The sequence below is a fragment of the Aythya marila genome (genome assembly GCF_965140915.1).
Source record: "Aythya marila genome assembly, chromosome: 4".
Lineage (NCBI taxonomy): Eukaryota > Metazoa > Chordata > Aves > Anseriformes > Anatidae > Aythya > Aythya marila.
Genome location: NC_139045.1, coordinates 25,837,696 through 25,852,705, shown reverse-complemented (window position 1 = coordinate 25,852,705; position 15,010 = coordinate 25,837,696). Strand labels below are relative to the sequence as shown.

The window sequence follows — 15,010 nt, the reverse complement described above, 5'->3', positions numbered from 1 at the left end:
ATAAGATTCATGACAAGGAAGAAGCACCTACTTTCAAACATCCCACTGTAATTATACTCATAGATGCTGCCAGTAAAATCACAGAAATCAACCAGCAGAATTACACTTTCATGTGGAATGGAAAAAGAGGCTAGCTGCCCACAACTTGACTTTTATTAATGCATGCAGCATCATATCCAACATCCTACTTCTGCACTCATTAAAATCCAGTATTGCTGTGCTGCTGTTTTTTTCACTGTCTACATCCAACAAGTTAACATTTCTTCTCCTACTTCTATGCTATTCTTTATTTGCTTATTAAAGTATAGTGCCTGCAGAATTTTCATTCCACTCTTAATTCTTGAAGATTGGTTTTTCAGGTATTTGTTTTATGAAGCAATTTCTGTTACAAAAATGTGTAACAACTTCTAGCCTTTGGTCTTCTAAATTTGACACCATGTTATGTTGTACTTTAATGATGTTAGAGAACCCTTGTATTAATCCATACTATTATTGTAAGTATTGCACTCTTCTTGGTGCTTTTTGTAAACAATATAATCTTTAATTTTTCCATGTACTCAAGCTACAATTGCTTTTTGGTATGTTCTTAAGATTTCAGTACTTTACTTTTAGTACTTTTTTGTGGAATTCATTTTTAGGAATCTATCTAGTAATAAGCATGCCAAACAAGTCTGGAGGCAAGTAACCATTGCAGCAGAACTCCAGATTCCTCTGTCACTATGTTCACCTCAGGTTACAACTACATAACACTTTCTGTGTTTATTTAAAGTGCAATTTGCAAAATGTCCTCCTCATTATTTTTGATCATTTTGCAGCATATTAGCTCTGTTCTACAGCAGTTTATTGAATAAATGGTAAAGATAAATTTTATTTTCAGGATAACTTGTATTTTCCACAGTAACTTCTGCACATGGTTTATATTCTCGTTTCAGTTGTATGAATGCTGTATGTCAGTTGAACTCTGTGTTAAGTTTCTATTTGTTTTCCCTTTCAAGTTTATTAATGATACACCTGTCCATTGAACTCTCCTTATGATGAAGTACTTCTCATTTCATGTAGGCATTTCTGCCACTCAAATGACAATCAATTTCCTGCAGTAGTACACAGGTTCTTCTAAATTCTGATTTTTGTCAGCTACAGGATTGTGGGATTGTCTTATTCTTTTCCCAAACTACAGTTAATTTCAAACTAAAAAAAAAAAAAAAGCCTTTTCCTGATAGTTCAATTTCCAGCTGTGTTACAGAATCTTCTGTGAGAAAATGATAGCAAGAGAGTAACTAAAATATAGGTCAGTATAATGTGACCATGAGAACTGAAGAGAAACAAAAGTGTAAGAAAGATGGTACATTGTGAAAATTCATCATAGTCCTAAAGATCTCTCTGTAAAAAGGACATAGCAGGTAATTGTACAAAAACAGTGATGGAGCTGATTCAAAAGAAAATTCTGTTGTGGCAAGCAAAATCATGAATGACAGAGATACATCTGGTGTCAGAGAATTAAAAAAAAATATAATAATCTAGTATGCATTGTAAAGAACAACAGAGGAAATACGAATTCCATTTAATGCTTTCAGAGTGTAGTAATGCTGCACTATGGTTTCATTTTCTATCAGCAACAAAGTCTGAATTCTGAAAGGAACAAACACATTAGACAGAGCCACAGCAGGCCACTTTCTGAATAAACTGGGGAATTTACCATGAATCTACAGCATAAGAAACGATAGCAAACATCCTCTACATATTTATGACATAGTATCTCTAGGACTATCCTAAGATGAGACATAAGTATACCTGAAAATTCATCCCAGGAACCTGTTTATGAAGTGGGAACAGCTCCTCTGTACAGTCTAAACTTCAAAAGTAGCAGAGGAAGAACTAAACCCTGTATTTGAAAGATGCTTTTCCAGACTTCTAATAGCACTTAATAAAGGACTTAAAAACATTAATGAGCATTACATTCTGCTTCCTTTCCCTTATAAAAGGACATGAATATGTAATACAGAAGTTGGATGACACTTAACACTAGCAACAATAATTATTGCACCAAACTATTTAGCATCTTACAGTTTCAGAACAATTTACAAACATTAATTTAGTCATGCAACACGCTTCTGATTTAAGTGATATTAATGTTTGCTTCTATGAATGGTACAAAATACTCATGGAAGGCAGATGATGTTTCCAAAACTTAATGGTTGGCCAACATGATTAGAAAGAGGTATCATCCTTCTCCAACTAAATCGGCACCATTAAACTTCCCTTTTTGCTAACACAATATTCATCTTGATATAAATAAATGAATATTTGAATATGAATAAAACCATTCAGTAAGTCAAGATCTAGCAAAAGCTTTAGATCTAAAATACAGAGTGAGCAACATAATTATGGGGATTCAGGAGAAACTTCTTTAGACTGCAATGTGTACAAGACTGTGTGGTGAAACAAATTCAAGCAAACCTGAATGTAAACTAGTTATGAGTTAATGAGATTCTAATGTATTAAAAGAAAAATGAGAAGGAGCTCAGTGTCCAATCTGGTTAAACATGCATCTCACGAGGCTGGTGTCTCATGACAGCCTCTCGCTCTTCCACTGCCTCCCACCTGACATCTCTTCTGTCTTTTGGACTGCTGCTTTGAGAAAAGTTAGAACCATAATCAAGCCCATCTGGGCAGCTCCAGCAGCACAAAGCTCTCTAAATCAAATGCATTCCTCCCTGAGAAGACACTGTGTGCTTTGCCCATGACACTGTGAGATGGCTGGTAGCAATGTCCCCCATCCTGAGTAGAACACAAGTTTATGCAGCTGTAGGACTAGGAGGCTGCTCTGATCAGCATGATTATATTAACTGTGAAGCCAATTAAGAGGAACTGCTGATGATGGGCATTCTTACACCAAATGAAATCTTGCATCTCACCTTGCTATGGGATTTAGTTTCTTTAATGTGGGCATCAAATCTCTGAACCCATCTAAAAATCAAGTGGAATTAACAGGTAGTGCTAACAGGTAGTCTGAAACCCTCTGGTAATGTACTTCACTTCAGTCATTACCAGCCATCCTGAAATCCTTCTTTTCCTTGAGCAGTACCTTGGGTATAGAGAATCATAAGGTGGTGTCCCATCTAGGAGAAAAAACGATGAAAACTTTTCAGACAGAAACAGTTGCTTGTGACTTCAGCTGTCCAAAATCTGCACAAGGCTCTTAAAATCTTTTGAAAAGTCAGAAACCTACCTCCTGAAACCCACCTCCTGAAACATCTAACCATTGCCAAAAACTGGAACTGAAAGATCACTTAATGAACTCTGGGGTCAAGCTAGTGTTAAAAGGTACCAATCAGCTGGAACTAGGAACTTGTTGCCGTTTCTAAGCATAATTATAATTATAATAACCATAAACCTGATCCACTGTGCTATACTGCAGAATACAGTCCCTCAGCAAAACCAGATCATGCTGGTTACTTAAAAAAAATAATAATTATACAAAATAGTACTTCTACCTGGGCACACTACTCTGGAGTAAGTACTGCTTAGCTTAGGAAGAGAACTTCTGAAACAGATGATCTGAGGCTGTACTCGCACAAGTGAACTATATCTGAGTTATTTCTGTATTATTTCAGTTAAAGCAGTCATGCAGAAGTGTACTTATTTGCAATAGTGTCCAGAAATTACCGCTGAAAGATAGTGATTTAAAAAGCAGAGTTTTCAGATGTGCTTTTAAACACAAAGTACAAATAAACACAAATAAACAAAATAATGTCCTCTGTATGTGACAGACCTCTGAATCAGACACTTGGAGAGAGAGAAAGAATGAAGGTCAGGAAAAATAATAAGAGAAATTATAACTGTGCAAAAAACATACAAGAAAATTGTTATGATAGCTCTGTGCACTGTAGGTCTGCTAGCTGATTAGAGTCAAGCTTATTGAGGAATAGAATAAATGATTTCTAATTCAACAGTACGGCCATGGAAATATGTCACAAAGCAGAGAGGCATAAAGCCAAACTTGTTGCTGGGTCATACCATAAGTGCCTTTACCTCTCTTTGCACCAGCTGCGGCCTGGAGTACTTTCTGCACAAAATAAAGGTCCATGAAAACTAACAGAAAGTGAGCACTTCAAAAGCTGTCTTCAGTCTTAAGGGGTATATTCAGAAAACTCCTTCTAGGGGTGCTGGAATTGATCACCACCTTCAAAAAGAAACCCAGCAAAGCACCAGCTGTTCCCTCAACCTATTAACCCTTTTGCCTTGCTTCAAATATTGCCATACTTATTTTAGACATATAGCCAAGTGTAGACAGATGCATAAACAGCTCTGATTTAAATTATTTTAGTATCTCATGCACGTGTACAATCTGCAATTTAAATCAATAAACATTTATTAAGCAGGCTGTCTATTGACTCGCAGCTGCTCTTGCTGCAGTTCATTACCCTGACTCATATTCCAGAGTGCCCAGTGGAAAGATAAGGTACTGCAAAGTAAATGATAAATATCTAATGCCTTTGGCTCTTCAAGGAAAAAAAATATTATGGTGCTTGAAACTTAAGTTTAACAACATTACTACACAGTGGGACTAAACTCCATGACATGTCCGGTCCTGACTGACATCAGTTCAAAAAGATTCTAGACCAAGAAAATCAGCCCCGCAAGAACAAAACAGCTTCAGAACATAATCCTCAAAACCTCATTAGTTTGAGATGTTTCCCTGAAGCTATGTGTAAATGCACAGGTACACTGCTAATCATTAACAGGTTTGGCAGCATTGAAATGTGGTATACAAACTTCGGACAACCCATATCAGTTCATCATATACGCAGATTGCATTGAAGGTTAACATTAAGCCCATTAAGTCAATAGAATAAATCACTAAAATATAGTAAAAGTCAGGGTAACCCAGGCGCTGGTAAGCTGAAATACTTTTCCCCTTAGTCTAATTTTACATCACAGTTTTACTTGCCCTGTAGTTTGAATAGACAAAGTGAATACTTTAACATCATCCCAAAATCTGATTTCTATTTTTTCTGCTGAAGTCTGGTTTGATGATGATTAATACTTTCCCCATATCATTAATTGCACTAAGTTGTTTTGTAATTCTGCAAAAAAAAGGCTTCCCAGGAGTTATTATCATGTAACCATGAGAAGGAAAAATAAGTAGAATCCAAAAGCTGTATATAGGTTGAAGAAATTATGTAAATCGGTGTATCAAAGAACATACAGAAAAAATATTACAAATGTGACAATTCAAAGAAAATAGTGGTATGCTAATCAATGATTTTATTTTTTTTTTCCTGCAAATTAATCCTTTTCAAAAACTGGGGAAGTGTAATGGCCCTTCTTTGTCAAAAATAAAATAAAATAAAATAAAATAAAATAAAATAAAATAAAATAAAATAAAATAAATCCATTTCCAAAGTAGGAAATATTTATCTAGCTCTTGTGTACTGGTGAAAGCAAACAATGAAATAATGAGGAATGCCACTGGAATATGAACACACTGTGGCCAGAATAGCCACCAGTATTTGCTGCAGCAAATGCAACTGAGCAGAAATCTCACTTGTGTCTTGGGAAGAGCTCACTCTTGGGCTTCAGCAGGAAATACGAGATGAAAAAGAAGTCTTCTGCAGGTCTTTCCTGACACACTCATCTTAATCAGGAATACAAAGCTGATGTTGAGTTGGTGCTGGGCCAAATATTTTCTGTAGGGTATCTTTGGGGAGGAGAGATTTTCAGTCTGTGCAAAATATTTGATCTGAAAAAAATAAATACATCTTTTTTTTATCATCAGAAGCTATCCCTCACCAGCTGAAGAAAGAGAAACCATCATTTTGTATAATTCTAATAATTCAAATAAGATGAGATAAAGTTGTAATGGAATAGGTAACTTAAATCTTGTGCTCCATTGTATGTTTCATGAGCAGAATAGCCTCACTAACTCTGTACATAATGTGATACTGTGAAACTAATTCCCAGTAAAACCATTAGTTTCAAGACTTCCTTTTGGCTTGCTCTGTTTTTCTTTCTCTGACTCATGAGTAGTCAATTCCTTATAATGAGATTTTCATCAGAAGAGTATAGATTTATTCTACAGTACGCCTCCAGAAGTGGAATAATGTTGCTTAGATCAACTTTTTGTTGCCAGTACTTGCCTTGATAAAAAAAGAAGAAACTAGAGCAAATATCTATTTAGGCTCCCTGGTCTGGATGCTCTTTTCTAACATTACATGCTCTGTTCCATTTTAGTATAGTTGTTACAGTTGTGTCTTGGTCTGTCTGAACAGAATACAATTTGATGAAGAACCACCTTCCAATATATGCTATGCTCAGTTTACCTAAATCTTGTAGAGATTTAGGTAATTTAGAGATCTCTTGTAGAGATTGCACCCCTGAACAGTTTGCAGTTCTCAAAGTATGCAACTCCACCTATGCAATACTGATCTTAGAGTCCTAACTGAAGTATTTCACTGAAAATAGTGCAGAAAATGAACAGCGGGATGAAAAGGGAGACACAGAAGGGGGACTGTAGTGCAGAATAATTTCTTGTAGATGTGTCTTAATCTGTGCTTGACACATTTTTGCAAATTGCAACACAAATTCATGCATTTTCAGTTGTGTCTTGTGCATGTCCTCCTTTAAACTTTGACAGAACTTCTGCAGTTCACATTTATCCATTGAGAGAGCAGAAAAAGCAGCTGTCAGACTCATGATATCTTTCCTAAGCCATTTGCAGGGCTTATAGGTCCTCTAACCGATCTGTGGATCCAATTACACTGTCCCTCTGCCTTGCAACATCACAAAATGCTCTTTTCCTTGTTGAGAGTCTTCATACTGATTTGTATGGCCCCATCTGAAAACTGTCAGTGTGCTGGTGATCTGGCAGCTCACTCGGCACGGAGATTGATGGTACACTTGCACATACGACTTGAAGAACAGAAGTCTGAGACTAGCTTGTAATTCAAAAGATTAATTTGACTGTTCTCCCATTTAAAATGACCATGGGTCTCTGGAATAATCCCATCATCTTTCCCTGAGAGGTCAAGAGAGAAACTCATTGTGTATTGTTCATGATAGCTGTTTATGTGGAAGTATATTCATAGAACTGCCTTAGTATGTTTTGACTTTTATTTCAACTAAGTAGGTTTTCCAGAATAAATGCCTACAGAATTACTCTGTGCTTAAATAAAACATAACAAAAACGAGGATGCCTATAGTCCTCAGAATCTGATGATCCTCTGAGCTGTCCAGTTATACAGTAACATTAATTTTTACTAATGAAAGTCAGACATTTAACCTCTGTGACTCTCAGGAGGATCAAGAGTTTTATTACAACTGCTAAAGGAGTGAGCCTAGATTTCTTGTAAATAATGCAGAACGGCTGGTCTCCACCACCCCCTGAAACTGCAAGAAGCTGAATTCCCACTTTTGGAAAACTTTTTATGTCATGGTGTATGTGATGTGTTCTTACACTGTCATCTAATGAGAAAAACAAAATCGAATAAATGTAACCAGGCCAAGTCTTAACTCCCACCCTAACCTTTTTCCCCATTCCCATCTTTCAATGTTTATGCTACAAATGGTAGTTGTTTTTAAATACCTGGGGCAAAATGTCAAAACAATGAATGTATTTGAGGAGGAGATAGAATATGCATCATGGAGTTACAGTTCTAGCAAACTGTGGATAACTAGCTTGCATAATTTTTTAAATATTAAGTTTTAGATTTCAAATTATAAACTATGAAAATTCTGACCAAGGTTGTTGAAAAAAATAGCTCTTCCTGGTTCTGACATTAGTTTTAATTAGACATATTAATGACCTGTGATGGTCAGTGAGCTGTTTGAAATACATTCCAGATGTCAGGAAGAAAAACTGCATTTTGGTCTGTCTTCAGATTCTGATAACGAGATATTATCATCTGCCCTCCACTGAGTGTGTGTGTGAGCAGATAGGAAGGAGAGGGAGGAAAATAAATGGCTAGATTGATATTCTCCTTGGTGTTGTTATGCCTTGCTTTCTCTGCTCTTGTAGCAGGATTATTAATGTCCATGCTCCCTACAGTGCTTTCAGCACCCCTACAGGCAGCTGCCTGCTATTACCTATTTCTGGGGCAAGCCTGCTTTGTCTTGCTTGCTCTATGTCTCTGAATCTGCTGGCCTCCAGTGCAATGCCATCCCTATGTTAATTAAAACATATCATGATTAAGTGTTTTGTTAAATCAGCAGAGAGTTAGAAGTCCAACTGTAGCTATTAATGACAGCTCACTTATCAGAAGCATTACTTGAAACATACAATAAATTTATTAAATAAATGCTTGATTCAAATATATTTTTTACGTTTTTCACTCTCTTATTGTCAAATGTTTTTGCTTGCTTCTAAGACTTTCTCGTCTTATAAATTTGATGTCTTAAACAAATGCATTTGTTTCAGAAAGCAGAATGGTTTAGCAGTTTGCATGAAGTTGAACCTACAGCTATTAAAGTCAATGAGAAATTTGCTATTAACTTTGGTAACAAGCAAGTCAAGGCGAAGAGGGTATGTAAATCCTTCTAACTTCAGTCTGAAAATCAGTTATACAGAGGTGTATGAATTGAGGCAGATGTAGATGGAATAGTTTAAGATACTAAACTCTTTTCTGCAGCTTTCACTAGATTCACGAGCAATGAGTTCCGAATAAGAATGTCTGAGCAGTAAATCTTTTTTAGGCAGACCAAAAATAAAACAAAACAAAAACTGATAGCAAACTGGAGTTGGATTTAAGTTGTGATTTGTTTGATTAGATTTTTTTTTTTTTTTTTTTTTTTTTTTTTAAGAATCACTAACAATGAAAAACTTAATATTTATTAAGTCTCTTCTTCAACCCTTTTCTTTCCATATGGACCTATCTTGAGGCTCCCTGCTTTCCTGAATCAACGTTATTCAGGGCAGTGGCTCCTGTCAGTCAGTCCAGTGCTTCTGTGTCTGGGCATGCTGGTACGTAACCATAGGCAGCTGATGTGGAAATGAATGGCCAAAGCAGGAAGGAGGTCTGAGATGTGTTTTTAAAATGAACTCAACAAATCATTATGGGAAGGTTAATATTCTCTTAAAAGCAAGGCTCCTTTTGGCTAGCTCTTTTCTGCAGTTGCCCCTGAGTCCTATGAATAGTGAACAGTAGAAAAAAATATAATAAGCATTATGACTGTCAAAATAAGATGCATTTAGATGAAATTTTTTTAGCAGAGTACATGCTATTGCTTCATGTATCAAAACTGATAACCTAGTCTCGTCAAATTACCATGAAGAGTTTGTTTATATTTGGCTTCTCTCCTGCATAGCTTTGCTGCCTTTCCAGTATGTACAAACCTTATTGAAAACTTTGTCATGGTCTCACACTGTAGAACTGCACACTTGAAAACAACATTCATTATATTTTCAGCATTCGATTGTTCATTTTGCATTAGGGCAAAAAAATAACAGTGAAACAAAACACAACCTGGTATAAAACTCATTAAAAGTTCAAGGAAAGAATCTCATATTTATTTCTCTCTGGAAGCAAGGATTCCAGGGACAGGTTTAAATCATGCTCATTGCTTTTCAGAGCAGTATGCAAGGAAAAAATAAGTAAACCCACTTAAATTGACTAAATTTTATTTGAAGGAAGTAAACATTTGTGTCACTCCTTCCTAATACTGCTTTTCTTAAACTTTAATTTATCTTTCGTTTAAAAATGTAGGCTTTTTAAAGCATCCAAACATGGATGCTTCTATAAACATCCAAAACATGGATGTTCCATACTGGCCTGGTTGTAGCTTACTTTGGAAAAGCCCTTTAACACATTTAATTATCTCTGTGTTCCTGGTGACCTTAAGGTGTTGGATATTTTCTTGAATGATTAAGTTTAGATGATATGAGAGCTCTCATCAGAGGACTCCACTATGAATGATTGAATCACGTAGCAGTGAAAAGGCACGCAGTCAATAAAAAAGGAGAATGTGGATTTTATAGACCATAGACAATCTGCTCTGTTGCCTTTATGTGAGTGTGGGAAAGTTGGGAGGTGTTGGAAAAAAAAACAAACTTGACCTCTTCGGGAAAATCAGAAGAAAAAAATGAGAGAGAATTTATAAAAGTGGTTAAGCAATGCAAATTGGTCAGGATAGCTTTTGTTCAATAAATTAGGCAATGGTGAGAATCCAGCTTATTCAGTCTCCTACGTGAGAATAAGTGGCTGAAGCCCAGGACACTGTTTTGGTTTGGGATAGTTGAACTTTTTCTGCTAGGTCATTTTTGCAGTGTAATCTTTATCACACTTTGCAGTGTGCACTCTGGAAAATTCTTACAATTCGCAGTTGGGGAACTTGGAAGAACAGGTAGCTTTTGGGCAGAAAATTTGCTAACTTGAATAGAGAAGGAAAAGCTTGGGACAAGAAAAGAGAGTAAAATGTTATTACACACCTTCAAGTTTAATTCACACCAAATTGAAAAAAAATTGCACAGCCTTTACTGTTATGCAAACATTATGTTTAGCATATCAATGTCAAATATCAATGAGATTCTAGACCATGCCAGATATTTATGCTATGAATGATGACTAGGTAGTAAATCAAACACAAAATAAATCCTGTGCTTAAATAGATTTTACTGATCCATTTGATCAATAGAAAATGATTTGTGTGATATGAGTACATGCGAATTGCCTATGCTATTTTCACTTCTAATTAAGAAAGAAAAAATCCTAAGAAGAGGACAGGTCATTTCCTGTAAACAAGGAGATTTTTGTTTGCTACATTATTTACTGAAGCTGTAGCCTGTGAAAGACTAGGCAGTAACTAGTGCTGATTTCTTCTTTGCCAAGATCTTTTGCTATTTTCTCCTTGATGTAGTGTTTTTGAGTCACCAGTGATTGTTTTTCAAAGTTTCAAAGGGAAATCCCCTGTTTAACACTATTTAGAGGGAAAAAATGGATCTTATAAGTGACAGAGGTCTGAAATTATTTTAAAATGGTAGGAAAACCTCCTCCCTCCCTCTTGAAAAGGGATTTTTTTCACCTTATTTTGTGTTCCTCTCACTCTTCTTGCACCATGTGGCGAAGTAAGTGCACTCCACAGTTTTCAAAGAACAAGAAAAGTTTGTTTCATGTTATAACCTCTCTTCTTCTTCTGTAATGTGTTATTTTTATATTACAATAAAGCATTCTCTGCCCAAAGCTTTGAGTAAGGGGAGATGGACTGTCAAAAGCCTTTGTCTGTTTTACATTTAGAGCCACTGCATGCCCAAATGTGCCAGGAATTAATGTGCTCCATTTCTGGAGTCCCAATGGGTTTCTTGAAGACTTAAAACAAACTATCACAGTCAAAATGCTCTTCAGGCTTGCAAACAGAGGGCTTGAATATCAAATTGGAGAGCAGTCTGATAGCAGATGGGGGGGACCCATCTGTGGAGGGTCTTTAAAGTTCCAAGAGCTTCACCTTGAAAATTTTGCCTTGATCAGAAGATTCAATGTTATCTAGTGGGCTGGAAAGTAGGTCCTGATAAATAAAGTGTATTAAATCTGATTACTTTTCTGCTTAACAAGATCTTGACTTCTGTTTTCTCCATTTGAAAAATTGATTGAATGGAAACTATTAAAGTAGATCTTACTACTAGTTGAAAGGTGAGCAGTGCATCATTTTGAAAACAAACCAACCAACCAACCAACCTAACAGAAATTCTTGAAACTTGACAGCAACTGAACAAAGATGGAAAGCTTTGGAAATGACTCTCTTCATCTTTACTGGATGTACAAAGAACCTTATTCCAGGATGATGTGATTGATAGAGCTTTGCTAAATTCAGTTATACTTCTCTTATACTAGCTGGAAATTTGATCCGGGGTTATCTTTCATACAGTTTAATATGTCTATTCCCCTTTCTAACACTCAGCTTCAAACGTCCCTTTATCTTTCTCTAACTTGAAGAGGGCAGAAATCAGCCCGGTGGAAGTGATTCACCCAGTTAGTGGTGGCTCTAGACAAGTCCACAACACAGGAAACACCAAATGCTTCTCCCCAAGGTGAATGATGGGGCCAGACTTTGGGATGCTCTTTGCATTGTAAGGGCTTTCCCTTCTGAAGGAGAGATGGGGAAGGGATAGCTCCTGCTTCTGTTTGGAATAATGCTGCCCACACTGGCCCATCCAACCATGGCAGGAAAAGGCAGACATCCACATTTCCAGAGCTCTGTCATCAGAGGCACTTGCCATTTCCTGCCTACACTTCGATGGCCATCATACGTACTGATACTGAATGGTAATACGTACCAGTTTTCAGACAGCAAGTAACTTACATATCTGCCTTCTCCCCCAATTAATTGGTTGTAGCACTTGCTATCTACAGAGTAAATCACAGCTGATCAGAGTTTCTCTCAGAATATCTTAATATTGTTCAGAAAAAAAATTAAAAAAAAATCACTTCTAGCTATGTTAAGAGCAGCATGGTTTTTGAGTTCAAAATTTCAGGTATGCTGTCAATTTTTCTCACATTTTTCAGTATTCAAATTAATGGCAGTGATTATTCTGTCACCCAAATGAATTTAAAAGTCTCCTGTCTTCCGTTCTTTTATTTATATAACCTGAACATCTGTACCAGTTCATCTCTACTAAGGAAGACACTTAGGTACAAGCTAAAAATTCCTCTCCAGAATAGTGCTGCCATCTAGAGAAAATTCATCAAGTAAAAGTTTTGAAAACTCCTTTGTGATGGTACAGCACTAACTATTAATGTGGACATAACCGGGGGAGATATTTTATGTCTCTTTTTATGTTAGAATCATAAAGTCACCAAGATCATGTCAAGCCCAAAAACGTGGTTAATATTTTAAACTTTATCTTTCTTTTTTTTGCAATTTCTAATGGCAGAGAGTACTCTGATGATTAAGGCTGGGGAAAATTTACCTTCTTTGACAATCAGCACAATTCAGTTTGTTTTGTACCAGACTGATAATTTTTTTGCAAACACAATTCAGTGATGCTACTGACTCTTTTATGTTTAGAAGAAAAGTGACTACATTTTTTTTTTTTTTTTTTTCATTTTTAAAGGACAGAAAGGTACAAAAGTAATTACTCTCTGATATAAAGTATTCCTGTGTTTGGCCCTATTTCTGACTGGATTTCATTAATTAGCTTAGAGATTAGACTTGCACTGTGGATGTCTAATGCAGTTTACATCTTTCCAAACCAAGACCAACACAGTATGTCCAAATGTTTGCAAGTTTGAAACTTAGTTTTATTTTTGAAGGAAAGTAAGTTTGTAGAAGATATTAATTCTAAAATATGTCTATCCCATCTTACAGATACATTAGTGCTAACTGATTTCTATAATTATATATTAGAGTTCATAATTAAAGCTGCCAAAATGATGGTATCATTTAAAATACATTAACTATGAATGATTTCTGTTCTTTAGAGATATTTTTTTCCATACACATCATGAGATAGATTTTACCTATGACTAAGTCTAGTCCACATTTCCCAGACTTTTTTTTTTTGTGTGTGTGTGTGTGTACTGGACTCTTTTCACAACTTGCAGCCTTTTAAGCAAATTCACAGAAAACATTTTGCAGTGCTTTAATTTAGAATCTGTTTGAATGTGGATGAGATGCTAGGAATGTAAGCACTCACAGTGATGCTGAGAATTGGCTAATATGAATTTTAAACCCAGATGTTCTTTTCTATTTCAGCACCAAAAAAAAAAAAAAAAAAAAAAAAAGTTTGGAAGTGCAGGCTTTGCTAGATACAGTTGTGAAATTCTGGTAGTTTGTAAATACAGATATTTATGTGTGGACAGCTTTACATCCCTTGCTCGCAGTGAATATTCCTTTGGTATACAAGCAGTTCTATCAGACAAAATGTGCTTTTTTTCTGAATAAACGGATACACGTGTTCGTGCCATTCTATCAGGAGAGGAAGAATGTATGGTTTCTGAATCCATATGTTATGTATTATTTAGAGAACCTGTAGAAGTTTGTATGAGACCGTCTTATTCCCCTTTTATTTAGCAAATACATTTCAAAGCATTATCTGTTGTTAAAGTTGTGTGCCCATTGTGGGTTTAGGCAAGTGTCATACATTAGACAAAGGTCTAAACACCAAAAAAAAAGATAATGTTTAATACTTCCTTCCCATTGGAATAAGTGGGATGAAGGAAAGAGCTTCAAAATGCTGTGACTGGGAGAAGATTATCTCAAACTACCTTTCTGCCCACACAGACCACAACTTGTGCTGAAGCTGGCACAGGCACCTCAGATTGTTTGTCTGCATCTCTTAGCTGAAAGACAGGGAAGGACTAAATGCCCCAGCTGTGATGGAAGAGCTTGTCAGAGTCCCTGGACAACTTCTGAGCTGAAAGCAAAATGTGATATTCTCCTGTCAAGATTTTGGTGTACAGGTGATAGTGTGAAGTTAATTACAGTGTGATTAGCCAGCTTCACGTGTACAATAATCCATCTCTGCAGAATTTCATGGCTTGCATGAAAAGTCAGTGATGGTTGGCAGCAAGCAATGACTGGAGTAGACACATAAGCTGTGATGTAAATTCTCAGCTGGCCAGGACTCATGCAAACAAATTTAGCACAGACACCATAATGATGAGTTTGAGCCCCTCTAATAGATTGTGTTTGGAGAGTCTTGTGAGAACGGGGCACTGTAGTTATCCAAGGAGTGTGTTTTATACTGCGCTGTTGTGGATGGCACATTAGAAGGACTGTCTTGTACAGTGTAGTTCTAGCGTCTTCAGGCTGGGGGTAATGGCCGCTTAGACGATGGATATTGCTTTTTGTCTCGATCAATTGAAGACTGAATTTGGACACGTCAAAGGCAATATAGACATTACCACTGAAGCTGATTGCAAAACTTAGACTCAGTGCTGTGCACGTCATTCTCTGAGTTCAACTGCAACTGTGTTATTTTTTCTATGGAAAGCCTATTTCTTCTTATGCATTCATATGTCAAGCTTATGATCACATAATTTGTCCATGTGAAACTTCCTATGCATGGACTCCATATGGA

At 36.3% G+C, this 15,010-nt stretch overlaps 1 protein-coding gene across 1 annotated transcript in view; it reads left to right on the top strand.

Annotated features, from left to right (window-relative positions):
• The window catches only part of LOC309877356 (maestro heat-like repeat-containing protein family member 2B), a gene marked incomplete at both ends in the record, with an annotated part of 30,066 nt that extends 21,403 nt beyond the window's left edge, over nt 1–8,663 (top strand). The window contains 2 exons of the mRNA XM_082758629.1: nt 8,417–8,521; nt 8,628–8,663. Of these exons, the coding sequence (XP_082614755.1) occupies nt 8,417–8,521; nt 8,628–8,663 (141 nt within the window). The remainder of the gene's footprint in view (nt 1–8,416; nt 8,522–8,627) is intronic.
• Between the last annotated feature and the right edge of the window lie 6,347 nt (nt 8,664–15,010).